This window comes from Arvicanthis niloticus, chromosome 5 (assembly GCF_011762505.2).
Source record: "Arvicanthis niloticus isolate mArvNil1 chromosome 5, mArvNil1.pat.X, whole genome shotgun sequence".
NCBI lineage: Eukaryota > Metazoa > Chordata > Mammalia > Rodentia > Muridae > Arvicanthis > Arvicanthis niloticus.
In genome coordinates this window covers 29,414,152-29,441,338 of record NC_047662.1, presented here as the reverse complement: position 1 = coordinate 29,441,338, position 27,187 = coordinate 29,414,152, and the positions used below count along the sequence as shown (strand labels likewise).

Here is a 27,187-nt window from a genome sequence, read left to right as displayed (position 1 = left end):
TATGAGGCCTTTTTTTAAGGTTTGATTTTTAATTTGTGTGTGTGTGTGTGTGTGTGTGATGTGTCTGTGCATGTGAGTTCAAGTGCCCTTGGAGGCTAGAGGTGTCAGACCCCTGGTTTGGATGTGTTACAGGCAGTTGTGAGACAAGTCATGTGAGTACTGGAGGTTGAACTCAGAAAGAGCAGTATGTGTCCTTGATTGTTGAGCTGTCTCTCCAGCCCAGTCATAAGATTTCTGAGGGCTGGGCGGTGGTGGTGCACGCCTTTAATCCCAGCACTTGGGAGGCAGAGGCAGGCAGATTTCTGAGTTCGAGGCCAGCCTGGTCTACAGAGTGAGTTCCAGGACAGCCAGGGATACACAGAGAAACCCTGTCTTGAAAAACCAAAAAAAAAAAAAAAAAAAAAAAAAGATTTCTGAGGATAATATTTGCTTGTGCTTGATTTGTGTAATTGATATGATTGTGTGTCATTTGTCTCCACCCTCCATCTCCTAGGATACAGACTCACCACTGCATCTTTTTGTGTAGTTTTTTTTTTTTTTTTTTTTAAACATGGCTTCCAGGGATTAAGCTCAGTCTTTATCCCTTTATCCACTCAGCCATATTTCTCCAGCCCAGTCATACTTAATTTTCATTCATTGACTTCAGAACCCATTGCCACAGAAAATGCAGTTTTCCTTGTGGATGGACATTCCCTCAGTCAGAAGCTAGCAAGAGAATATATGCTGAGAGCTCAGGGAGTTCAGGTAAATGAGGCCACCTAAAGGCCCTAGGAAGCTGGAGGATCAGTGATGTTTGGAAGGCATGGGGCGAATCCATCACTCATGAACTCCCCAGCTGGTGCTTACCCAGGGCCCTGTGCTTAGGGAGGAAGGTGTGGATTGTGTTTTGTTTTAAAGGAGAGTCTCTGCAGCCTTTAACATTCTATTACATGGTAGATCCCAACTCCAACTTTGACTTTTATCTTGCTTCAAGAATTCCTACGCCTGTAACTCCTTCACAGCGCATCAAGTTCTAGTTAGGATCAGGTTCCTTTTATCACATCTAACCTATTATTTTGGACTTTTGTTAGATGTTTTTCATCTGAAGCGTTTCCATGTGCATTTAATAAAAACGTTACCTAAATTAGGGAGAATGTTATCTGAAACTAAAATGCATCTTATAAAACAAGCAATTCCTTTTAGACATGAGAGAAATTAATTTCCAAGAAAAAGTTGGCATTTACAGTTGGTTTAAGAAAGAAAAAACACACACAAATTTTGACTGATTGTCCTTGACAAAACCTGTGAATTTGGCGAATTTTATGCACTTGTTTGAAAGCTCCAAAAAAGGGTCAGAAAAGATCAGTTAATCATCGTTGTAGCACTGATTACATGTGACTGGAGTCTGTGGCAGATGAAGGAAAGCAGAGTTTGGCAAGTCTCACATGGCTGTTCTTACTTGGTGTCTGTGTTACCTTTACATTCTTGCAGGGAAGCTCACAGCATTTCAGAATAGAAGAAGCCCTGTGCAATATAAACACACATTACAGATGTGAAACCACACTGGGTCCGTGCTCTTGTGGGTTTTTGTGTGGTTTGAGCTTTGGAAAAAGCAAACTCACATCTTTCCCCAGGTGGTTTTTAGCTTTTGCTTTGGCTCAAGTGTTTTTCTTTTCTGAGTCTTACCTGCACTTCTTTGTTTTTAGAATGCAAAGGTCCACATTCTTGATACTGAAAGTTTTGAAAGTACATTTGGCCCAAAGTCACAGAGAAAGCGGCCAAACTTGTCTGCAAGTGATGTGCAGTCCCTTCTAGAAAACGCTGAAATGTCTACTGAGAGCTATGACCAGGGCAAGGACCGTGATTTAGTGATGGAGGACACTGGTGTAAGGTACGAATTTGAGGTTCTCATCTTTGCTGCTGTGCTATAGAATGTTCCCTCTGAGCTCTTAGTGATGCTGTAGGGTATAGTGATTGCACGCATAGCTAGTTTCTTCTTCCCTCCAACCAAAGGCATCAGTGCAGTAGAGATCAGACCAAAAGTACTTTTACATGGCTTCATCACCACATACCCCTCTTTGTTCCCAAGAAAAAAAAGAGTAATGTTTCCTTCTTTATGTCAGTGGTGTGCACTGTCATTCGTAAATTTCAGAGGGTAGTTATGTTGGAAATTGACACTTTAGCTTCCTGGGTCTCTAGACCACTACAGTTTATAGTTGATCTTTTTCTGACCCTCCAATGATAATATAAAAGAGATGAACCTACATAAAGGTCATGGGGTTTGTTTATTAAAATTTGTGTTTTATTTTGTGTGTGCATATTTTTGGTAGATGAGTCAGAGGAGGTGATTCCTTCATTCTCCCACATGGTCCAGGGGACCTGACTCAGGTTGTCAGGTTTGGAGCAAGCATGTTTATTCACTGAGCCATCTTGCCAGCCCTTTGTTTATTTTTTAAATTAGTGCACAGAGTAATGAGTTTCATTATGGTGTTTTCATATTTATGTATCCTTTGTATGGTGAGTTGTTTTTTATATTTACTTTATATTTGTTTGGGAGAGAAAACATTGTTAGCTTTCTTCATTCTTGTGAGGATCCATAAAGTAAAGATTACAAATTGCTGAAAGGGCTTCCCCTGCCCAACCCCTCCTTTGTGAAATAGGGTCCCATGGCTGGCCTGTAACTCACTATGTATGTAGAGTCACTATATAGCCTCAAACTCACAGAGATCCTCCTGTCTCTGCTGCCAGGTTTAAAGGCATGTGCCACTTACAGATACACCTTTTCTTGGTGGAATTTTATTGTAGTGAGCTTTGCTATTAGAGAGTTGTGCTGTCTAGTTTCTCCCTGAAATCATCAGTGACACTGACTGTTCCTCATCTGTAAGCATTACCGAGAGGCAAGCCAGGCACAGTTAATCTTAGCACCTGGGAGGCAGAGGCAGGTGGATCTCTGAGTTTGAGGCTGCTTGGTCCACCGAGTAAGTTTCAGGAGGGCTGGTGTGGGGAAGGTGGTACACACACCTTTAATCCCAGCACTTAGGAGGCAGAGGCAGTCGGATCCCAAGTCAGCTAGGACTACACGTAGAAACCTATCAAAAAAACAAACCGACAAACAAACAAAAAGGATTATTGAGAGGGAAGTCATGATATCAAATTACAACTCCTGCCTTTGGATAGGCAGCTGCTGCCACCCTGTCTTCAGAAAGCTTTGGCTTCTCTTGGACAGTGCTAGAGGACTCCTGTTCTCCCCACATTCCTTTAACAATGTGCAGGCTGGTTTGGCAGTCTCACAGAAACATGTGGACTGGAGACTACAGTGGTGTTACCTTAATCTGTTGCCACTTCATCTCAACAGAGATAAAAGCAGATCATTTGAGACCAAACAGACAATTAATTGCGAGCCAGCCATATTAGTGTTAGGAAATTAACTCAGGTGCTCTGGAGGAGCAGTAAGCTCTCTTAACTGTTGAGCGATGACTCCAGCTCCCTACTCCCCAACCCCTTTTGGTTTTGATACAGGGTCTCACTGTGTGTAACCCTGGTTGGCCTGAAACTCACAGAGCTCTCTGCCTCTGCTTCCAAAGAGCAGGAATTAGAGGCGTGCACCGCCACACCCGGCAGTGCCCTTTCTTTTTAAGCCACTCCATTGTATACATGTACCACCACATCAGGTTGATCTGCTGTTGGAGAGTTGATGCAGTGACTTTGATATACTTCCCTTTGATATGGTTTGTGTTTTTTGTTTTTGAGACAAAGTTTTATTGTGTAGTCCTTGTTGGCCTGGAACTTAACTGTGTAGACTAGGCTGTCTAAGTCACAGAGCTCTGTCTACCAGCTCTTAGATTTGGGATTACAGGTGTGAACCACCACCGTTTCCTTTTAATCTTGATAGTGCTTCAATTGCTCATTTCTACTCCTTTCTCACTTAGAAATGAAGCTCAAGAAGAGATATATAAAAAGGGGCAGTCGAAAAGAATATGGGGAGAACTCTACAAGGTAAGGTTCACGGTGTTCACTGAGGAGCAGGTGCAGTGACTGACTGACTGAAGCTTTTGATGAAATAATGCTGTACTGCTTTCCTCGTCTTCCTTTCCTCCATGAAGGAAGTGTGATGTAGTCTTGTGCATACTACTGCTGTGCTTGAAAGGAAGAGCACTGTGTTACATTGTCTGTTAGTCTTCTGTCCGCTGCCTCTTAGGATGTGCCTGTGTAGTTAGTGCTGCATAAGAAGTTGTAAGTCACTGCCAGGCGTGGTGGTGGACACTTTACTTCTAGCACTTGGGAGGCAGAGACAGGCGGATCTCTGTGAGTTCCAGGACAGCCAGAGCTATAACACAGAGAAACCCTGTCTCAAAAAAAACCAAAGGGGCATGGGGGGGGGGGGTTGTAAGTTACTTAGCCTCACTATCTCATTCTGTAAATGAGAGCACAAGTCTGAGAAGGGTTAATACCTTAGCCAGCCTGCCTAACTCTGGGGAAGGGAAGAAAGGCTTTGTGTGTACTCCTGAGCGCTGACCTAGTACTTTTGAACTAACTGTCTGGTGGGGAATAATATAAAAAGCTCCAAGCACACCATGTAATAAGTCATAATAGGAGAAACTAGGACCATAAAGGTAAACTAGGCCAATTTAATTTTCTGTAAAATAAAATACACAAACCCGTAGATAATATCTGGTACTTGTGAATCAGATGGGTTTGATCTATGCCAGCTTTCCTATTTGAGATTTGACAAGTTTTGACTATTCCTGAAATGAAGAGCTTTTGAGTTTTGATGAGTGGGCATTGAGACTGGATGCTGCTCACTCCCATACTAGACTGTTTGCAGTCACTTCGAAACACACTTTTATTCCTTTGGGCCCTTAAATGTCCCCCCTCGTTTTGTATGTACTGTAGCCAACTGTTTCTGCCTCTTTGGATTTGCAGGTGATAGACTCATCAGACGTTGTAGTTCAAGTTCTTGACGCCAGAGATCCAATGGGCACCCGTTCCCCTCACATTGAAGCTTACTTGAAAAAGGAAAAACCCTGGAAACACCTCATTTTTGTACTCAACAAGTGTGACCTTGTTCCAACTTGGGCAACAGTAAGTTTAGCTCATGACCTAAAACTCACTCTGTGGAGGCCAGCAGGGCAAGCCATTCACCAGCACATCAGTGCATAGGTTCTGAACAACAGGACATTGAAGTGTCACACTCTGAGGATTGCCCTTAATGTCCTTACTGAAAAGAGAGCTGACACATGTGCAACTGACATGGGCAGAGCCACCTTCCATCTTCTGGCTGGGGGCAGCTGCAAGCTTTTGTGTCCCCTCAGTGGAGGCAGTTGCAAGTCACTGACTCCTTCCCCATTGTGTTCCATTAATTGCATTTAGTAGTTAGGATAGTTTTTAGAATATTGTTTTGTAGTCAGTTATTAAACAAAAGACAACACACTAACTGTCATACTTGAAAAAGCATCTCAAAGAGTTATAGCTGCTGTTTCCCTTAGGCAACTCTGGATTTGAAGCCATCCGGTAATTCCATCTCTGTTTCTTCTGAATATTATAAACAAACTGCTATAATTTACCAGCGTGTTTTCTCCTCCCCTTTAGAAGCGATGGGTTGCTGTGCTCTCCCAGGACTACCCAACACTGGCTTTCCATGCGAGTCTCACTAATCCCTTTGGGAAAGGAGCTTTCATTCAGCTTCTGCGGCAGTTTGGGAAGGTAGGGAGGCTTCTCTGCTGGAGTGGTGTGACAGTTTACGCAGCTCAAGGGCTGGCCATGGGCTGGCCTTGTGTCTAAAGTTGCTAACATCAGGTCAATACCTCAGAGGTTGAGGCAGGAGGACCAAAAGTTAAGCCAGTATGGGCTATGTAATGAAATCTGTCTCAGAACAACTGTTTTGTTCAGTTCTCGCTCTTTTCTAGAAGTATAAAAACCTGTAGGTGCTCTGGATCATAAAGGATCTGAAGCACTTTCCCATTTCACGTTTGCCCATTCTGCTATATCGCTAGCACCTGGTGGTTCAGCCTCTGTCAAAAGATAAGCTGCCCAGCCCATCATGTCAGGACATTCTGAACCAGATCCTTCTCTTCTGCTTGGCTCTAACAAAGACATGATTCCCGTCACACCCTTCCTCATTTCCCAGAAGCAGTACTTTTGACTCTTGGCCATCACTTCTGCTATTTCAATATTACATGGTGTTGGTACACACTTATGATTTATTTCTTGATTCCCCCAACTCTTTCCCATATTTTTACATACTTATTAAATGTTTCCTGCTTTAAAATTTTAAGGTTAGTTTCTTTGTTGGGTGTTTTTTCTTTTTATTTCTTTTTTCTTGCCTTTTTAAAAAAAAATGTTAGACATTAAACCCAGAGCCTTATATATGCTAATAAGTACTTGTCACTACTAAGCTGTGGGCTCAGTTAGAAATGGCTCTCATGCATGCTCCCTCGCTTTCTCTCTTGAACTCATTGTTTTATGGAAAAGGGTTTCATTTTGTGGTGTTTTGAGAACAGATGGAACTGTAATGCAGGCTAGCTCCATACTCTCTGTGTAGCTGGGGCTGGTCTTGAATTTGCAGCAGCCGTCCTACCTCATATCTCAGGCTCCTGATGCAGGGCATGGTGCAGTTACTTGTGTCCATCTTCCCCACATGTCTCTCACCCACTCTGCTTCTCTGTACTATGGACAGCAGTGTTGGGCTGAGTGTCACCTGGCATTCAGTCTTCCTACTGAGGTGCCATTCAGAGCAGTGCACTCAGGTGCTCTGATGCCGCACTGGTACAGGGGTTTATCTCTGTTTCAAGTCATTTGCTCTGTCGTTTCTTTGTTTGATATTTGGGCAGACACCTGGTAAAGAACTTGGGCAAGCAGGTAGTCCAGTTTTCAGCCAGCCCTTTCCAATAGGAACTGGCTGCTCTCAGCCTGTGGTCTGCCTTCAAGTACTATGCCAGGCATGGTGGCACAAGCTTCCAGTCTCCGCTACTCAGAGACAAGACTTCTCCCCCAAAATCACTTTAGCTCAGGAGTTTGAAACTGCCCTAGGCAACATCGAATGGTATCAACTTGAAAGCAAAAGTACCCACAGTTCTGATAGACTCTTGGTGTCTTGGGAACTACTAGACTTCAGTGGTGTATCTCACTGAAGGGGGTTGAGTCAATTAGGGATGCAGGCATTTTCTTTGGGTTTGTTGTTGTCTCCACAAGAGACTCTTCCAATTTCTAGATTTAGCTCTGGGAGCACTGGGGCAGCAGGGTCTAGAGGAATGGTCTCACTGCCTGGTGTTTAAACTTAGTTGGGACTTGAACACCTGCCTTTTGCTCTGCTCTAGCCATGTTCAGACACACATGTCTCCAGTGGGCTCCTTCCCTAAAGATGTCTCTACAGTGGCTGTTGATACACTGTGAGGAGAAGATGGACAAGCTGCCTCTTCTTGATCTACGTGCTGTTAACCTAGAGCAGAGATGCTTTACATGGGTGCCTGAGGTCATGGCTCTCTCCTGACATGTAAATACACGTGTATCTCCTGGACTGTGAGGCCGGCTTGTTGAGGCTTCTCATCAGGATGTGATAAGTGTGCTACTGTGTAGTAGTTCTTCCATTAGCCTAGTGACACAGTCTGACCTAAGGGAAGTACGGCCGAGTATATATGATAGATATTCTTTCCTTTTCTTTCCTTTTTTCTTCACAGTTGCACACAGACAAGAAACAAATCAGTGTTGGGTTCATTGGCTATCCAAATGTAGGCAAGAGCTCTGTGATAAATACATTACGATCCAAAAAAGTTTGCAACGTGGCCCCCATTGCAGGAGAAACAAAGGTGTGTATGGTTTCTACTCACATTTTATTTCTATGAAGACTTGACTGTTTAAGATATGGAGATCTCCCCTCTTTTCTTTTCTCCTCCTGTCCCCTTCCTTTCTTTAACAGTACTGGGGATCAAACCTAGGACATGTCACACACATGCTAGGCAAGTGTTCCACAGTGAACATGATACCCAGTCCCTATCTCCTTCTCAAGATTGAGTGTGCCTTGTATGCTAGTAGTTGGCTATGGTGTAATTTGGTTGATGGCCTGTGTTTAAGTCCTTTGTAAATTGCCTCTGTACTTTTTTCTACGATTCTTCATTTTTATTCTACGTGTATAATTGTTTGGTGTGCATGTATGTTCACTGTGTACATGTCTGTTGCCAACAGAGGTCAGAAACAGGCACCAGATCCCATAGAACTAGAGGTATTGACCGTTGTGAGCTGCCATGTGAATGCTGGGAACTGAACCTGGGTCCTCTACAAGAGCAGCAAGTGCTCTAAACCACAGAGCCGCCCCCACATCCCCTAACTCCAACCTTCTGCTTTAATAAAACCAACCCAAGAATGTTTGGTGTCTGGGTTAAGAAGGAAAGAAAACTTGGTCTTTAGATAGATTCTGGTATTTAGAAGTCAGCAGCTGTAACAGAGTTTTGGGAATGGCATTGTTCTGCCTAGTGGCAAAGAAGCTAGCAGCTCTGTGTTTCTGAATGTTTTTAAGACTTGGAGAGGTTTGCTATGGTGAGTTTTGCACAATACCAGCTGGAAATCCTGCCTGTGCCTTATTCTTGGACTCTTAGTGATGGAACTCAACTTTGTGCTTACTGGAAGTTGTCATACTTGGCTTAAGTAAAGGACAGGCTCTGGCCTGATTATTCAGCAGGTTGCTTTTCTCTGACCCTCCCCTCCCTCCTTTCTAGCTTAATATGGCAATGTCACAGATGAGTGAAATTAAGCTCCCAGTATTTGACTTTGGCAAACTTAGAATTTCCTGTCTGCAGGTCTGGCAGTATATTACCTTGATGCGTCGTATATTCCTGATTGACTGCCCTGGTGTGGTTTACCCATCTGAGGACTCAGAGACCGACATTGTGCTCAAAGGAGTGGTGGGTATTTGTCCTTCACAGTTCTGTTTTCATTTGTGGGGATCCCTGAGAGCCTTTGCCACTCCTTGTTCAGAAGGCAGTCTGGGGTCAGCCTGTCTATCCAGATGCAGAGACATGATGCTGAACAGAGCAGCCTCCTTTCCACTCAGCCTACCTCCGGAGGTTGAGGGGCTGTGGGCATATCTGGTCAGTGTCATCCCACAGCAGTATGCAGTAACCACATGGGATCCGAAGGGAAGCAGGGCTTGTTTATGCTTAGTGATAATTCATCTTCATGGGTTTATGGATTGAGTCATCTTGGAACCTAGTCATTTCCTCACTTGTTTCTGAATATGACTGAGAACTTAAATGATTCCCCTTAACCATAACCATGCTTCTAGCGTATGTCCTCTCTCTGCACATTCCTCCCATCCTTCTGACATTCTTGGATTGCTTTTTGTGTTCTGGATTCTGGGAGTAGCAGGCATCTAAATAGTGCCAGTGAGTAACACAGAGCATTCCAAGTTTAAACTGCCTGTGGAGGCCGCACACAGTCTGTGGTAAAGTAGGATTAGAGTTGATCTCTGGGCTCAGTGGCTGTGGTCAGTTTTCGGGGGTGTTCCTTGCCCCTGCCAAACTATCACAGACACAGCAAAGCCCCACTCACCTTGTGATATGGAAATCCATTCCACTTTATAAAAATCACTGAATTCTCCCGTCTGTGCAAAAGAATTAAACACAGCATTTCTATTACTCTCTAGGTTCAAGTTGAAAAAATTAAAGCTCCTCAAGACCACATTGGTGCTGTCCTTGAACGAGCAAAGCCAGAATATATCAGCAAAACATACAAGATTGAGTCCTGGGAGAATGCTGAGGATTTTCTTGAGAAGCTAGCTCTTCGCACTGGGAAGTTATTGAAGGTAAGCCAATGTCTTGGGGATGATGAGGAGGAGGAGCAGAGTGACTGAAGTGGCCCTCTTTCATCCAGAAGAGCTTTTGTTCTGTGTGTTTAGCTGGAGTCTGTCTTGTCTTTTCAGGGTGGAGAGCCTGACTTGCTGACTGTAAGCAAGATGGTTCTCAATGACTGGCAGAGAGGCCGAATCCCTTTCTTTGTCAAGCCACCCAACGCAGAGCTACCGACAGCTCCCCAGGTAAGAAGAGGGTGAACACAGGTCCTAGAAAGTGGGGTCAAATGACCCTAATATGTAACTTATGGTTGTTTTCCTCAGGGCGCACCTTCTTCATTTTTGGTACATGAATATCATTCCATTGTATAGACTCGTTGAAGAGCATCAGAGACAAATGAGCAGAGTGAGACAGGCGTAAGAGTAGATAGCAGCCTGTGCGGCTGGGAGGAGGGGGAGGAGAAACTCATATTTGTTCAGTGTCTGCCTCTGTGCCTCTGTGGGAGCAGAGGTGTTGCTAGAGTTCTTTTTTTTTTTTCTTTTTTTCTTTTTTTCTTTTTTTTTTTTTTTTGTTTTGTTTTTGGTTTTTGGTTTTTGGTTTTTGGTTTTTGGTTTTTCAAGACAGGGTTTCTCTGTGTAGCCCTGGCTGAACTTACTCTGTAGATCAGGCTGGCCTCGAACTCAGAAATCCACCTGCCTCTGCCTCCCAAGTGCTGGGATTAAAGGCGTGTGCCACCACTGCCCGGCACTAGAGTTCATTCATGAAGAAACCTCTTCTCATACTAACCACAGCCACGGAAAACAAGAGGGTGAACAGGAGCCCTTGTTCTAGAGAGAGCTGGGAGCTCACAGCAGAGGAGCAATGGAGTTGATAATGTCTGCTCAGGAGGTGTTGGGCTTGGGGGCTGAGCTGGCACACAGACAGGAAACTACCTACTGCCCCATAGCTTTTACCTTGATGGTGGCTTGGCCTGTTTCTGGGGTCCTTTTCAGAATTCAGCGGCTCTCTGGAAGTGATGGCTTTGGGTTTTGTTTCTGTGTTCCATCACTGGGATTCTTGTAGCTCTGGTCTTCTCCTAGAAATACCTCTTAACTAAAGCAGGATGGTTCCATTTGAGTATTTTTCTCCAGCATTAAAAACTTAGCATGCTGTCAGGTGGCAGTGGTGCACACACCTAAAGCAGAGGCAGACCAGCCACGGACACACAGAGAAACCCTGTCTTGGGAAAAAAAAAAAACCACTTAGTATGCCTGAGATTGACATTATCTGGCTTTCCTCCCTCTTCTCTCAAAAACCACAACCAACCAAGTACAACAGTCCCTCTGTCTCTCTGCTCTGTAAGTGATATCATTTATTCACTCATTAATCCATTCATTCAGCAACCAGGGTGGAGCTCCTAGCCCTCTGGGGCAGAGGGGCCGCCATAAAAAGCAGGCAAGTCCCTACCCTCATGGATTTAGATTCTAGTGGGGCGTGGAGCTCAGGTGTGTAAGTGCAAGTACATGTGTGTAGTGGATGTCAGATGATATGTGTAGTGGATGTCCACTCTACTTCTACAGGTCTTTGACTCTAGTGAGATTCTGGTTTTAACTTCTGGAATTAGTGAAGACCCCACAAATCATGGACTTGAATCCCACAGCCTGCTACCCCTTAGCATTAGTTACACTCAGTCAGCTACAAATTCAAGGCTCTGGGGTGTGATTTGCTAGAGTAGAAATGCAGCAAAATACTTTTATCTGTGATTACCAGTTTACCACAAAGGCCAAAGGTCAGAGCAGCTCAATGGAAGCCATGCCTAGGCAAGGTCGGGAAGAGACAGCTGTAGAAGAAATATCTTGTGTTTGTATGGATATGGCACCTGTCAATAATAAATTTGGGCAGGAAATAGCAGGTGGGGCATCCTGTAGGCAAAAGGATTCTGGAATAGTGCCAGGTACAGGAGATTCACCCAGGAAGATGTGAGGAAATGGATGCATGGTATCTGAGCACAGGTAACTAGCCGTGTGACAAAATGTAGATTGGAGTTATTTGAAGTTATGATCTATCTAGTCAGAGAAGAGCCTAGCTATATGGCCAAGGTATTTGTAAATATATTTTGAGTCTGAGTCTTTTTTCTGAGAGCATGGGGCTGGGAGGAAGATCTAGATTTAACTCTTACAAACAGCAGTTTCTGTTCTCTCACTGGGTAGACATATCAGGGTCTTTACCATCCTGGAGGAGTGTTTCTTTATGTACGTGAGTCAGTGGCTGTAGATGATTCAGCTCAGTCTCTGACCCCTCTTCTTTCCCCAAAGGTTGGAGGTGAAACTGTGAGTGTTGCCTGAATCTTTCTAGGGAACAGGTCCTGTCTGAAGTCAGCTAGGTTTCCAGCCTGTAGCACATGAGCTTCCATTCACGTGTGCTGGAAAGGCGTTCCTTATGCATACAGGAAGATGACACGTCCCTCAGGAGTGTCCAGAGGGTTCAGGCTCTCTGCCAAGAATGTATGTTTATTCTGCTTGAGTACAGCTGAGTTCAGGGAATTGGATACTGTGAGCACTCTACCAGGATGAGGGGTTGAAGGAGTCAGAGGGTGACTAGTGAGTGGAAGTTGGGGAAGGCTTCTGAGGAACAGGTACTGTCACAGAAGTCTAACTTTTTTTTTTTTTTAAGATTTATTTGTTTTATTTATATGAGTACACTATAGTTGTTTTCAAATATACCAGAAGAAGGCATCAGATCTCATTACAAATGATTGTGAGTCACCATATGGTTGCTGGGAATTGAACTCATGACTTCTGGAAGATCAGTCAGTGCTCTTAAACACACTGAGCCATATCTCTAGCCCAAGCACAATTATCCTTATTTAGTGTTTTTCCTTTTTATCTTTTTTTTTTTTTTTTGTCCTCCTTGTTGTTCTAATTTCTTAAAGATCAGAAAGCTAGAAATTGCTAGTCATGATGGCTCATATCTTTAATCCAAGTACTTAGAAGGCAGAGTCAGGTGGATTTCTGTTTGAGGCCAGCCTGGTCTATAGAGAAAAATCTGGGACAGCCCAGGCTACACAGAGAGACCCTATCTTGAAAAAAAGAAAAAAAAATTCTAGAAATCACTACAAAATATACAAAGTTAAGATTAGTGTGTGTATGCCCATGTGGATATACTTGAGTACACACAAACATGTACCGTGATACACGTGAGGATCTGTGAACAACTTTGGGGAGTTGGTTCATGCCTTTCACCATGTGAATTCTGGGGGTTTGAACTCAAGTTGTCATATTGGGCAGCAAGTGCCTTTACCTGCTGAGCCAATTTGCCAACTCAAAAATGTGCAAACTTTTATTCAGTTTCCTGCATTTTATGGGTTTTGGACTTGTTTAGCATTTTGCCCAGCCACTCTCGACTTTGCAGAGTCATTATGTGAGTTTTGGTCACAGGGATAAAATGAGCCATATTGAAATGTTGTGGAAAGCTTGGCACATGCTGACTTTGCATGAATACCTAAGATAGGCCACTCATCTCAGTAGTTCTAGACTCTGTGCTCATTCTGAACCCTGGCCTCCCCACCTCTCTCCTTACACTTCCTGGTCCTCCTTCAGCCTCGCTTCCACTTTCTTGGATTTGTGTCTTCTATTTTTCTATGTGCCTCTTCTGTCCCCTTTTTCCTGATACCCAAGAAGGACACCACTGTGTTGGCTTCATTGGGTCAGTTTCCTTCCTCCTAAACCACAGCTCTGTCCTTTCTAAAGCATCAAAGGATTTAGTGCTGGCTGCTCTGTTGAGTTCCATTGGCTGGATCCGAGAGGAGGGCTGCTTATCTGAGAGCCAATAGTAGTTGAAGCATGGCTCTCCTTTTCTGATTCCGTTTTCCCCTTCTCCCACATCTTTTGGTCCTCACTAGCTTCCACCGTCCTCATCATTGGAAGTTCCCACAGAAACAACCCAGAACCACCCAGAAGGAGAGACCACAGAAACAGAAGTTGAAAGGTCAAACCCTACCATTGAAAAGGAGCCAGAAGCAGGCTGTTTCCAGGATGGAAACTCAGAGATGCAACAGATCCTCGCAAGGGTTCGCCAGAACTTCGGCAGAATCAACGTGGGGCCTCAGTTTTCTGAGGACGACCTGGTGCCTGTGGAGATGTCAGACTTGGAAGATCTGGAAAGCTCTGTGGAAGAGGAAGAACAGGAGCAGGAACAACCAGGGGAGGATGCTGAGGAAGAGTGTTCCCTAGACACTCAGGAAGAACCAGTAGAAAATAACACCAAAGCTGTAATCAGAGCCCTAGATGAGAAGATTGCCAAGTACCAGAAGTTTCTAAATAAAGCCAAAGCTAAAAAGTTCTCTGCTGTTAGGTAGGTAATCTTTCTTCTTACTAACTAGCTTGCCTGTTCTGTTCTCACTTACCATGAACATTGACTTTGGCATTAGGTTTTTAAAGTACTTAGGACAGAAGCCAGGGCCTGTGTGTATCAGGCAAGTGCTCCACCACCTAGCCATAGTCCCAGTCTGAACAGGGAACTAGGAATGGTTGCTTTAAAGAAAAATCTGTAACTTTCTCATCTTCAGCCACCTTAAGTACACGGGGCTTAGTTACCTAGTATTCCAGCCCAGGAGCTGTACAAACTGCTGGGCATTAGCTGTATCACTCAGCGATCACCACAAACATGGTGGAATTTCCTTTTCTTCATAAGTGTTCCACCTCTCCACATTGGCCTTTTCAGAGCAGTTAAAAAGGAGCAGCTGTGTGACTTTGCTTTTGTTTTTCAGAATTTCCAAGGACTTAAGTGAAAAGGTTTTTGCAAAATATGAAGAAGAGAAGAAAACATCTGCAGAAGTCAGTGATGCAGGTGAGATGAATTCTTTGTACCCTTTAGATGTGATTTGTAGCTTTGGGATAATTTCTTCCCATACAGGCAGGGACTTAGCATCTTGTTCCACATTCTACTTACCATGCACATTGAATTCTCCATTTGAGATTCTGCACATTTTTAAAGATGCAGTTGATGGCTTAGGAATACTGCTTAACAAAAGTGCCTATTAATAGCTTCAGAGTCAGACAGAAGAGTCTGCAGAAGAATTGAGGCAGGAGGTCTGTCTGTCTTTTCTGTTGCTGTGATAGATACCACATGACCAAACAAGAAGCAGTACACTGGGGATGTTTAGCCTTAGAGCCCACCTCTGTGACACACATCACTTTTTCCAAGTAGTTCTCTCGATTGGGAACCAAGTATTCAAACATAAGAGCTTATAGTGGTCGTTTTCATTCAAACCACCACAGATATTCCATAAAGTTAATGATAGTTTCTACATTATGCAAGTAGAGCCTCACTATGACGATGGCCTGCTTGTAACCCTGCATGGGTCCTTACATAGGGCTTGTTCCCACAGTAGTCTACCAGATTTTGAAATGCTGCTTCTATTGTTAATCTCCTCTGTCTTTTATGTATCATGTGTGTCCAGCACTCTCCAAAAAGGCAAGGAAATGGAATGCACAGATGGAAGAAGAACCTTCAAGTAAGACTCAGAGGATGCTGACGTGTAAGGAAGTAAGTATTCTACTGCTTTTCATGAGATATGGGCACAAAAGGTAGAAATCCAGTGTTCTGGTGCATGCCCACCGTGCTCTTAGTCCCAGTCTGGGAGGCAGGCAGGAGGCTGCCTGGTTTACACAGTGAGTGAATCCTTGGATAGCCAGGACTGCATATTGAGACCCTGTCATGAGGGAAGAAATCAAACAAAAGAGCAGTAGAAGTCCATTTGGAGGTTTGTTTGTTTTCATTTCTTTTGTATGCATGCGTGTGCAGGCATCTCATGACTGATGAGCACCTGGAGATCAGAGGATAGCTTGTTGGTCGGTGCTGGGAATGGAGCTTCTGAGCCACTCTTGTTTAGTTTTAGTTTTTATTTTTGAGGCAGGGTCTTGGTATGCAGGCCCTGGTATCCTCAGACTCAGGCAGTCCCCTATCTCTTAGTACCTCAAGTGGTGGGATTGCAGGTGTGAGCTGTCATACCAGCCAAAAATTCCAGTTCCCAGGACCTGTTCTTTCTGAAACAAGAGATTAGATCTGTAAGGAACCCCCTGTGTTAGTGATCTGATGGAAGTGATTTACTTTGGGTCAGGAAGTGGCTCACAGAATGAAGGCCCTTGAGTCTAAATCTTAGGTTTCAGGAGTTCTAGGTTATCACCGTCACACCTGTGTCCTGCTAGCCTGAAGAACTGGAAGATTTTGTGTGGCTTCAGGGAGGTAGAGTAGAGTAGAGCTGGAGAGGCAGGCAGATGACTGACCCCTGGGAAGGACAGCTTTGGAAAGGAGCTGGAGAGAGGGATGCGGCCCGGCCAGTGAGAGTCTGTTGCTGGTCCTAGGGTCTGAGGTAGACAGCCTCCCAGCTCTGCTGCCATTGCTGTGGGAGCTGCACAGGCAATGTGGGAGCTGCATTGAGGGGTGACCGTCAGTGTGTGACTTGTTTCCTTTCTGTTGTACGTTTGCAGCGGAGGAGAGCAGCACGGCAGCAACAATCCAAAAAAGTCGGTGTGCGCTACTATGAAACACACAACGTAAAAAACAGAAACAGGAACAAAAAGAAGACGAGCGACTCAGAGGGACAGAAACACAGACACAAGAAGTTCAGACAGAAGTAGTAACAGCTAGAAAGCTGTTTATTAAATTATACAAAAATATGCCATTAGGAACTGTGTTCACTTTCTCGTGCCCAGTTGGCATCTCTTAGGCACAGCACACGCGGAAAGCTTAGTGATAAGGGCATACCCCTGTTCTGTGGCAACAGGAAGTCCTCAGCCCCAGAGTTTTTCAAACACTTGACCTGGCCCTTAGTTCCTCCAGTGTGTGACCCTCTAGCGTGTGTCTACAGACATGCGTGTTTCTCTTACACTCCTGAGCAGCACTGGGGCAGGGGTTTACAAAGCTGTGAAGCACAGTGTTTCAGAGACAGTCAGGTGAGGCTTGGAGGCAGGAGTGCTCCAGCAACATCAGCTTGTTAGGGTACAGATGCTTTCCTGCACCGCCCACAAAGCCAGCACACCACAGGGACAGTGCTGTTCCAGGAACATGGTGTCACAGGCAGGTTGTGCTAGTAGAGACCTAATTCCTCAGGATACTGGGTGAAGGTCCAAGATGTGACTTTTAGTATAAAGTCAGTGTTGGGATATAGTCAACTCAGAACAGCTCTTGGGGTTCATAGGCCTTGCAGTAAGATTAGACTGGGATGGAGGTCAGAGCTGCCAAAGAGTGAACCCCTTCTGGCCCCCCCCTCAGGACTACTGTGGACTTGAGGCATTCCTACCAATTGGAAGGAAATGTTAGTGCCAGCTTAAGAACAGTTCTTGACTGAATGATGGGTGTCACCAAGCTCAATCTCTTCTCCCACCATGGGCTTTCCCCCAATGGAGATTTGTCTGTAATTTAAGTCTTCTGCGTCTACAAATCTGCCTTCAGTCCATAATTTGTCTGGAACTACGTGTGAGATGTGGCTACCTTCTTAGCTGTTCATTAATAGCTAGTTATGGAGTGTGGAGTCAGGCTTTGCTGTCCAGCAGAAGGTATTCAAATGGTGTGGTGAGGACCTGGGGTGCAGACAGCTCTCAAGACACAGGGACTTTATACCTCTTAGTGAGCATGGCTTTGACTCTGCTGCTGTTTCTTCCTGGAGCGAGGAAGACTAAGGACAGGGTCCTGCTGACTCAGCGGGTGGGAATGAGAGGATATAGTCCCAAACTAAGCTGAAGCTTACACTAGAGAGGTGACATGGAAGGGTGGGGCCAGAGAAGCCCAAGGTACAAGTTGAGCTGGGAACTAAACTTGGTGCAAAGGTAATCTCTCTTTGGGGAAACACTTGCTCCCTAAGTTAGTGACATGACAGAGCTCTAGGCCAGTTTATAAGCTGCACATGGACACAGGGTTCCACCACCTTCCATTGCCCAGCCAGGACCCTGGCTGCCAGACCTTAAGTGTTTCATGACTCTATCAAGTGTTTCATGACTCTGGGACAACAGTTCTAACATATTGTTACATGAGTGGTGACCGGGGAGGGGATGGCTTGTTGGCTCGGGAAACTGGCTTTTTATTTCAATGAGCTTATGGGGCAAGGGGCCTGCTGAGACCCAAATTATCACTTCTTCGGTGCGATAATGCCTTCCAGTTGGGCCTAAAATAAAAAACAAAACTCCGTTAATATTTGCATCTTGCACCTTAACATGTATGTAGCTAAGCCTAGGAGGAGTAGCCCGGGGCTGACACTCGGAGCATCCCCTCTTCCCACCCAGCTCCACATTTTCTCTGTTAGCTGGATTCAGGCTTGGCATGGTTTTGTTCCATGGGCCGAAACCAGAGCTGACCTGGTTTCCATACAGTAATAGCTCAGTGTATTATAGCACAGAAAGGGAAATGGAGTAAAAGTTGTTGAAATAGTGGTTTTCCAAAGCTCCTACTTTAAGCCTGTATGTCCACTAAGCTAAACATTTGCCTCTGGGTTAGTACATGGAGCTCTGCTGGAACCAGGAGTCTTAGAAAACAGCAAACTATCAGCCACTGTGACAACTTGACACTCAATTAGAGGAAAATGCTACCAGTGAGTAGGGAAAGCTAGGACTCTAGGGGGTTACTCCCTTCCTCTAGCAGCCAGCACAGAGATTTACACGGTGATATGTGGACAGACCCTTAGGGTCCATCCTGGGGACGGAAAAACACTGTTTTCTTTGTAGTGCAGCTTTGAGCCAATAAAAGAACTTGCTTGTAAAGAATCCTTCCCCCTGGGGATTTCAAGGCCGCCTTTGGATGTTAGAAGGATGCTAAGGTATTCAGCTTTACTCTTGTTGGAACTTAGAAACCAGCTTTGGAATCTGCTGAGTAATGGTTTACATCTGGCTGGGGAAGTCTCCAGCTCTGATTCTAGTAGACTTCAACTATCCAAAACTCATCCTCTGCTGATGGCTCATACACAGCCTTCCTTATCTCAAGCACAAGAACTTTGGCTTTAAGTGAGGGAGGGAGGAGAGAGCTGCTTGTAGGTATAGAAGTGAAGCTCAACCCTCAATAAGCTTTGCAAGGCTTTGTTTTGTTTTAGGTTTTTCGAGACAGGGTTTCTCTGTGTAGCTCTGGCTGGCCTCAAACTCACTCTGTAGACCAGGCTGGCCTCTGCTCCCAAGTGCTGGGACTAAAGGTGTTCGCCACCACTGCCTAGCTCTCACAAGGCCATGTTAAGCTGCACTGTGGAGCACAAGCCCTGTAGCTTCTGCTCAGCGTATCTGGGAGTGGCCAATAATTGTTTATGAGCATTGTCCTGTAGCTTTTAATCGAATCACTTGGGAGACAGAGGCAGACTGATCTTTGAGTTCAGGGTCAGCCTGGTCTACAATTCCAGAATAGCCAGGGCTACATAGAGAAACCCTGTCTCAAAGCGGGGTGGGGTTGGGGAGAGCTGCCCTGTGATAAGCAGTGATGCTTGCCTGGGGCTCAGCCCTTACAGCCTGTAATCTCATCTCTTTCCCACCCAGCCCTCTTTCCCAGCACCTCAGAGGAACCAGCTATAGCAGGGCTCCTCTGGCATTCACTTAGGGGGCTTCTCACACATACTTCCTCTCAAAAGGCTCTGCTGCCACAGTGCATCAAGATGCTGGGGGTGGGGGGCGTCTGGGGAGATAACGCTCCTGTTGGAGCCTGCTGAGGAAGGCTCCTTCAGTGCAGGAAAAGAACAATGACCAACTTGAGGGGTCAGACACTGTTGCATCCTCTCTGGTTATGAGCATCTTTCTCCCAGGAGGAAAACAGATTGGCAGGCATGAGATGGCTCTACATTGGAAAGGTAGACTGAGGTACTTTATATTGTTGAGAATAGGCTTCCTATACAACTAAAGGCATAAAGACCTTAGAAAGGGAGCCATACCCTACCCCAGTCAGCCTCCCTTACTCCTTGCCAGTACAAGTGGGCCAACATTTAAAAGCCATGGGCACAGACTTGTAACCACAGTTACTGGAAAGACAGAAGTAGAATTCAAGTTCAAGGTTTCCCTGGGTTAGAGTGAGTTCAAGGAAAGCCTGGAAAACTTGGGTCTTGTTTCCAATGGAAAAATAAAAGAAGGAATGGAAAGATAGCTTGGCAGGTAAGAGTACTCATGGCTCTTGCAGAAGATCTGGGTTTGTTTCTTAGCCCCCACGAGGTAGCTTACAACCATCCAGCAGTTCCAGGGGATACAACAAGTATATATGTGGGTGTGTGAGCATGCAGGCAAAACATCCATACAGATTTTTTTTAAAAAATGGTAAAACTCATTTTAAAAAAAAAATGAGCCGAGCAGTGTTGGCGCACGCCTTTAATCCCAGCACTTGGGAGGCAGGCGGATTTCTGAGTTCAAGGCCAGCCTGGTCTGCAGAGTGAGTTCCAGGACAGCCAGTGCTACACAGAGAAACCCTGTCCCGAAGGAAAAAAAAAAATGAAAGGAGAGCTGGGCATGGTGGTGCTTGGCTGTAATCCCAGACACGAAGAAGGAAGCATGGGAGCTAAAGGTTAGCCTGAGCTACATGAGACCCTGTCTCCAAAAATCCAAACAAGAAAAGGAAAAACGAGAGCTGGAATTGGGGTTTAGGGGTATAATGTCTGCCTAGTGTTCTTCACGACATTGAATCTCCACTACTTAAAAAACTGAAGAAACAAATGAAGTCACCAGTGGGAAACACTCTGTAGGTCTGGCCCCTTAGGCAGGAGCCGGGACCTGGGCCCTTTTACCTTCAGTTGCTGATTGGTCCGTTTCAGGAACTGGATCTCCTCATTGTGCTTCTTCTCCTCCACCTGTCGCCTCTCGCTCTCCCGCTTCTCGGTGGCCTCGCATTTCGCCTTCTGCTCATTCACTTGCCTCTCCAAGTCTCTCTTTTCTGTCTCCAATTCTGTAATCTGAAGATAGAATGGCCATCATCCTGGGACATCCCCAAGTGGATGAGCATTGTAAGAACCTGGGTGAGGTGACTTGGGATACAACTGCCCAACCTAAGACAATGCCAGGGTATGTACTGCCACCCAGTGGGAAGTCAGTGACTGACATGGAGTGTCTTTAGACCACTCCTCACTGAGACCTTGCAGTATTAGTGTGGAGGACACCCTCAGGGCCAGAATTCAGGGTTACAGTGACAACTTCAGGCCCTGAGATTTACAGAAGTGTCTGGGAGCCGAGGGAACATGGTCAACCCCACTCACTTTCCTCTCCATGTCTGACTTCCCCTGTTCGGCCTGCAGTGCCTTCCTCATGCCAAATGCCACACTGCTCTCATACAGAGTCTGGTAGGCAGCGATGGTCATGCGGATCTCATCCCGGACACGCAACAACAGCAGCCCTCTCTCTGCACAATTGATGGTGACCTCCCGGATCAGCTCATCTTCCAATATGCACACGGGGAGATAAAAGTCACTGGTGAGAGGACATGCACTTTGTCTATAGCAAGCCACCTTTCCTCCTGGGAAGGACTTAGGATATGTTCTCAGAGGCATGGATCCGCAACAATGAAACTGGTGAAGGTAGGACACCCAACACCCATGTAAAAAGGCACACACATGTAATGCTAGTCCTGGGGAGGTGAGACAGAAAGTTCCCTGGAGCTTGCTCACTAGCTAGCTAGTCTTGCTCAGTCAGTGAGCTCCAGGTTCAGTGAAAGATCCTGTCTCAAAAACATAAGGTAGAGCGGCTGGAGAGATGACTCAGTTAAGGTTATTGACTGCTTCTCCAGAAGCATGGATTCTCCAGAATCCATGGTTGGCAGCTAACAACCGTCTGTAACTTCAGTTCCACGGTATTCAATACACTCTTTGGGTCTCCTCAGAACTGCAGAGATGTCATACACAGGTAAAAACACCCATACACATAAGGTTGGGTTTGGGGGGTTTTTTGTTTGTTTGATTGGTTTGGTTTTAGTTTTGTTTATAATCTCAAAAGAAGAAGTGGAGAATGATAGAGAAGGGGGTTTGACATCGACTTCTGGTCTCCACACTTGTGAGCACACACATTCAAGCATGACTACACACACATGCACACGTGCACATGCATACAACACACACACAAAAAACATATGGTTTACAAAGAGGTACTATGAGAGGGTGTTCTCCATGATCCAAAGAACAGGCCACACAGCCGCTCCTCTTAGAAGAAGCATGTCAGTGAGCTCGGCATGGAGAAAGAGACTAGAACCTCAGGTTTGTTTGTGGTAATTGATCCCCTCGCTTCCATGTTCAGGTACAATGTAGATATAGGACGAACTGACATTCTCAAGTGGTGGTGTTTAAAAGTACCACTTTTAAGGCAGTGGTGGTGCATGCTTTTAATCCCAGCACTCTGGAGGCAGAGGCAGGCAGATCTCTGAGTTCCAGGCCAGCCTGATCTACAGAGTAAGTTCAGCCAGGGCTACACAGAGAAACCCTGTCTGGGGGGTCAGGGGGAACTCCTGTTGGCTAAACTGGTTTGGGACTAAGAACAGCAGAGTCAGACTTGTTTCTCTTCCTTTATAAGTCTCCAAATTGGAGGGCAAATCACACTCATACTGAGCAGGCTAAAGCCAGCTTGCTGAATCTGAAGCTACCTGAGAGACTGGGAGAGTTTGCAGTTGGGAGCCTATAGCATTAGGGTGACTGAGCAGCAGGCAGCCATTGACATAGTACTCAGTGGACACATCTTCAATTCTCATGTCATCTAACTACAAATGACAACAGCATTTTGCTGGAGTGTGGGCTGAGTGTTGTTGGATAGGCATAGACATAAAGGTCGTTATTAATTTTTTGATTAAAATATTAACACATTGTGCTGGAGAACTAGCTCAGTGTTTAAGAGCATTGGCTAGTTTTCCAAAAAACCAGAGTTTGGTTCCTAGCATTCATGTCTGGTGATTTCACAATTGCCTATAATTCCAGCTCCAGGGTATCCAATGCCTTCTTCTGTCCCCCATGGGCATCTGCATACACAGAGCATGTGTGCATGTATGTGCACACGCACGCACACACACATATATTAAAAATAAATGGTGTTAAAATATATTTTATATTTATTTGAGATTTATAAAATATTTATATCATTTTCCCTTTGCCTTTTCCTTCCTCCAACATCTCCTATGTACACCTCCCTCCACTGTTTAAAATTCATAGACTCTTTTGTTGTTGTGAGTGTATAGTAAGAATTTTGTTTTCTTTAATAGACACAGGCCAGGCAGTGGTAGCACACACCTTTAATCCCAGCACTTGGGAGGCAGAGGCAAGCAGATTTCTGAGTTCGAGGCCAGCCAGGGCTACACGGAGAAACCTGTCTCGAAAAACAAACAAACAACAAACACAGAAATGTTATGAGATGTTTTTGTCTAATTCCAGGTGTGGGATATGGGGCTCTTCAGATTGTTCACACTCGCTGACTATGATCTGCCTCATGCTCGAGCAGAGGCGTGGGTTTGCCAGCTGCAGGCAGTTTCTATGATTTGTGACATTTGGAATTCTGGGAACTTTTCAGAGGGTCTATCCATGCTAGGGCCCTGGGATTCAGGGGTGGAGGTGGGCTGTTGGTTGTTTGCTGTTGGTTATTAGTAAGTAGTTGTACATAAACAAGAAACAATGAGAAGAGGAAAATAGATATCCTGACTGTGAGAAGATCCAACTTGCTCCAAGGAACTCAGTGCCCCTAGTCAGCAAGAAGTACTCTAATGATAATGTCACCCTTCCCTTTCTATCCTTTTCCCGCTCCTCTAGTGTTAGGGGGTTGAAAGAGTGGAAAAGTGTGGAGAACGAAGGAAAAAAGAACCCACAAAGTAGCAAAGAACCAGCTGTGTGTGTGTGTGTGTGTGTGAAAGAGAGAATTTATATATTTCTAAATAGGTAAATGTAACCTGCCCAGTCCATATTATGTTAGTTGTGTAGTTGTGTGTATATGTTTCCAGGGATGGCATTTGACATTGAAAAATAAGTTTAAAAAAAAAATACTACCAGGCCTGGAAAGATGGCTCATCAATTAAGAGCACTGGCTGCTCTTCCAGAAGTCTTGAGTTTAATTCCCAGCAACCACATGGTTGCTCACAACCATCTGTAATGTTATCTGATGCTCTCTTCTGGTGTGTTGAAGACAGCTACAGCATATTCATATACATAAAATAAACAAACAAATCTTTTTTTAAAAAAATGTAAGGCCAGGACTAATGACACACACCTTTAACCCTAGTACTCAGAAGGCAGAGTCAGGCAGATCTCTGTGAGGCCAGGCCAGCCAGGACTAGATATTGAGACCCTGTCTTAAAAAAATATATATATATATTGGCACCAGGAAGTGGTGGCACATGTCTTTAATCCCAGCACTTGGGAGGCAGAGGTAGGTGGATTTCTGAGTTTGAGGCCAGCCTGGTCAACAGAGTGAGTTCCAGGACAGCCAGGGCTATACAGAGAAACCCTGTCTCAAAAAACAAAAACAAAATATTAGCATAGACTTATTATGGAAATCTTTGGAAAAAAACCCCAAAGACTTAAAAGTCTTTTTTTAGAGGTAGCCTTGGCTAGCCTGGTACTCACTATATAGATCAGATTGACCTCAAGCCAGAGAGATCTGCCTGCCTCTACCTCCCGAGGGCCTGTATTAAAGGCATATGCCACCACATCTGGCTAAAATGGAAGTTTTTACCTTACTTCAAATACCTATCAAGGGGAGGGAGCAGTGAGATGGTTCAGTGGGTGAAGGCACTTGCCACCAAGCCTGACGGCCTGAGCCACTCCCTAGAATCAGCCTGGTAGAAGGAGAGAATCAATTCTTTTTTTGTTTTGTTTTGTTGTTGTTTTGTTTTGTTATTGTTTTTTTCGAGACAGGGTTTCTCTGTATAGCCCTGGCTATCCTGGAACTCACTCTATAGACCAGGCTGCCCTCGAACTCAGAAATCCACCTGCCTCTGCCTCCCAAGTGCTGGGATTAAAGGCGTGCGCCACCACCGCCTGGAGAGAGAATCAATTCTTGCAAGTTGTCTTCTGATCTCCACACTCATGCCATGCACATGTACCCTCATAAAAACATGCATGTGTGCACATGCACACCCACATCCAAAATAAATCTAAGAAAGAACCAAACCTCTGTGAGAGATCAGGCACCCCAGTGACCATGAATGATGGAGGAGTAGCTGAGGTGGGGAGGTGAGTCTGGGAATGGAAGGGAATATACTTAGCAGTTGGAGGGGGAATCAGGCAGAAGGAGAAGCGATGATTTCTGACTGGGGGGGGGGCGGGTAGTTTGGGGTAACCAGGGCTTGGTTTTGTGCTAGGAGGAGGCAGAGAGTGTGTGGCACTCACACCACCAAGGCTACTCACCAAAACACTGGGAGTACAGTTCCCTGCGTACAGGGCAGATGCCCGTCTCCCTGGCCTGCCTCTGCTGCAGCTTCAGGTCCAGCTGCTCCTGGAGATGGACCACATCCATTCTGGTGCTGGGTGTGCTGGACACCTGCTGGATCCATAGCTGTGTGTCTTCTACCCATTCTCTGTGACACAGATACAAGCCACCAGCTCTGAGCAGAGGGTCCTTGAGACTCTGCCTGAGCAGGAGCAGGGGGTGGAGGTGGGCAGCATAGCCATCATGCCACCCCCACTTCCCCCACTCTTTCCCAAGCCATGCCCACTAGGCAGCCTCCACAGGACACCTACCTTAACGTTGGGTAGATGGGCAGTCTCTATTCTCCACAGAGCACAACCCTCTGTCCAGGTCATACCTGCCTAGCCCGTTGAGGACAGATGTGTGGTTGTGCTGCCTGATTTGAATAGAAGATGCAGTGGGAATTCCCCACACTGGCTTATGGTGGAGACACAGAACACCATAAACCTCATGCAAGCCACTAGGAAGCATTTGTGTATGTTGGGAGTATGGAGGTTCTTAAAGGGCTGTTTGCAATGGCTGACCCTAATGAATTCTGTGCTGAAGGAACACCCAAATTCTGCAATGACGGACTTGTGGGCAGAATGGCAAGAGGAGGAGAAACTTCTGTGTTGGTGGGAGAGAGTGCACTAGTGAGTGACACCTCTCTCTCTTGGCCTCCATCTCTGCAGAAGTTCATAGGTTCTCTGTGGTTCTCATTGTTGTGGGCATAAATACGACCATTAAGTGGAGGTTTTTAAAGAGTTCTAGCTAGGCTGTGTAGCCCAGGCTAGCTTCAAACTCTTCCTGCCTCTGCTTCCTGAGTTCTGGTATTAAAGGTGAGTTCATTGGTCCTTGCCTTATTGAGCATTTATGAGCTTTTGAGACACAACTTTGCTATGCAGCAGTAGCCAGCCTAGTGCTCCCTTTGTAGTCCAGGCTGGCTTTGACTTTGAGGCAATTCTATGTCTCGCAGAGTGCTTGGATTAAGCATATGCCATCGCACCAGGCTCTCTATGAGGAATCTTGATGGAGGTACCAAAGAAGCAGAGTATTGGGAATGGAGTTTAGGAGGAATGGGGCTGGGCTAGAAGAAACAGACATCTAAAGTCACGAGAATGCTCAGAACATGGAGGGTATGGATTTAGAGGGTACCTGCCTGGCTATGAGCATCCAGCCATACTGAGACTTCATGAACTCCAGAACTCCAGAAAGCTGAGAGAAAACCCAAGGTAGAACACAGGAAGACACCTATGTTCTGGGGCCAAGAGCTTAGACCTTCTCCCAGTCACTGTGTGCTCCCCTTCCCCTCCCCCTCTCTCTCTACCTTGGAGGCAGGATGGCATTCAAGATTTCTTCTGCCTGTTTGGTAGGATCTGGGACACAGGAAGTTGAGGGCAGCTTGGCCTTGGATGGCTGTGGGCCTGTACCAGAGGGTCCAGGCTGCTGGACGGTGACCTTCAGTGGCCGAGCCTAAGAAGAGACAGGTGAGTCAGTCTAGTGGCTCCATATTTCCCCGGGTCTCTTGTACAGTCTTCGTCATTTCCAGCCTGTTTCCCTCATCTGTGGTCTCAAAAGAAATCTGGCTCTGACCCTGTGTTTGAACTGGTGTTTCTAGAATGAGTGGTCAGGCCTCTACTTTCACTCTCTAGACATAGGTAACTCACTACCAGACCTGTTCTTGGACCTGACTACCACAAGTCCCATCTTTTCTATGTAACTTCTTTCTCATCTTAAATTTGCCCTCTGGGGTCACAGCTAGGCATCTTGTACTCTTCTCTCAACCTCTATCCCTGTCCCAATTCTCTTGGCTGTCAGCCCCAGCAATCTGTCTCCTGAAATTCCAGAGATCCTCAAAGTTGGGATGTCTTTCCCCTTGGGAGTTTGTAGGATCTCCCATCCCCTGAGACCTGTTCATACCTTGGGGCTCCGTTTTTCTGTGTTCCGGCTCACCAACACCGGGGTGTCGTATTTGAGCAGGGAGTCTGCGGGGGGTATCATGGTGGCCGCAGGGGTAGCAACTCCGTAGCGGCCCCTCCGGGTGGAGCCTTGTTTGCGATCACCATGGAAACCCCTCCTCTCCTT

General features: G+C 45.6%; 2 protein-coding genes across 2 annotated transcripts in view; one reads left to right on the top strand and one right to left on the bottom strand.

Moving 5' to 3' along the window:
* Nucleotides 1–16,420, top strand: part of Gnl2 (G protein nucleolar 2) — a 25,268-nt gene extending 8,848 nt beyond the window's left edge. The window contains exons 5-16 of the mRNA XM_034503322.2: nt 1,686–1,870; nt 3,909–3,975; nt 4,903–5,061; nt 5,569–5,682; nt 7,656–7,784; nt 8,772–8,876; nt 9,617–9,775; nt 9,893–10,006; nt 13,642–14,093; nt 14,509–14,588; nt 15,202–15,287; nt 16,232–16,420. Coding sequence (XP_034359213.1) covers nt 1,686–1,870; nt 3,909–3,975; nt 4,903–5,061; nt 5,569–5,682; nt 7,656–7,784; nt 8,772–8,876; nt 9,617–9,775; nt 9,893–10,006; nt 13,642–14,093; nt 14,509–14,588; nt 15,202–15,287; nt 16,232–16,381 — 1,800 coding nt within the window. The 3' untranslated portion in view covers nt 16,382–16,420. The remainder of the gene's footprint in view (nt 1–1,685; nt 1,871–3,908; nt 3,976–4,902; nt 5,062–5,568; nt 5,683–7,655; nt 7,785–8,771; nt 8,877–9,616; nt 9,776–9,892; nt 10,007–13,641; nt 14,094–14,508; nt 14,589–15,201; nt 15,288–16,231) is intronic.
* On the bottom strand, nt 16,367–27,187 carry Dnali1 (dynein axonemal light intermediate chain 1). The gene is made up of 6 exons (XM_034503323.2): nt 27,023–27,187; nt 26,430–26,575; nt 25,063–25,232; nt 20,947–21,125; nt 20,482–20,646; nt 16,367–17,904 (listed from the first exon to the last, which is right to left on the bottom strand). The coding sequence occupies exons 1-6, from the start codon at nt 27,101–27,103 to the stop codon at nt 17,869–17,871; spliced, it is 777 nt and encodes a 258-aa protein (XP_034359214.1). The 5' UTR covers nt 27,104–27,187; the 3' UTR covers nt 16,367–17,868.

Excerpts from the sequence above, each read along its gene's own strand:
- Dnali1 (XM_034503323.2), bottom strand. The coding sequence starts at position 27,103 with ATGATACCCCCCGCAGACTCCCTGCTCAAATACGACACCCCGGTGTTG. Across the intron at positions 26,576-27,022 it reads CAGAAAAACGGAGCCCCAAG|GCTCGGCCACTGAAGGTCAC; the intron begins GTATGAACAGGT and ends GTCTCTTCTTAG. Across the intron at positions 25,233-26,429 it reads AATGCCATCCTGCCTCCAAG|AGAATGGGTAGAAGACACAC; the intron begins GTAGAGAGAGAG and ends TCTGTGTCACAG.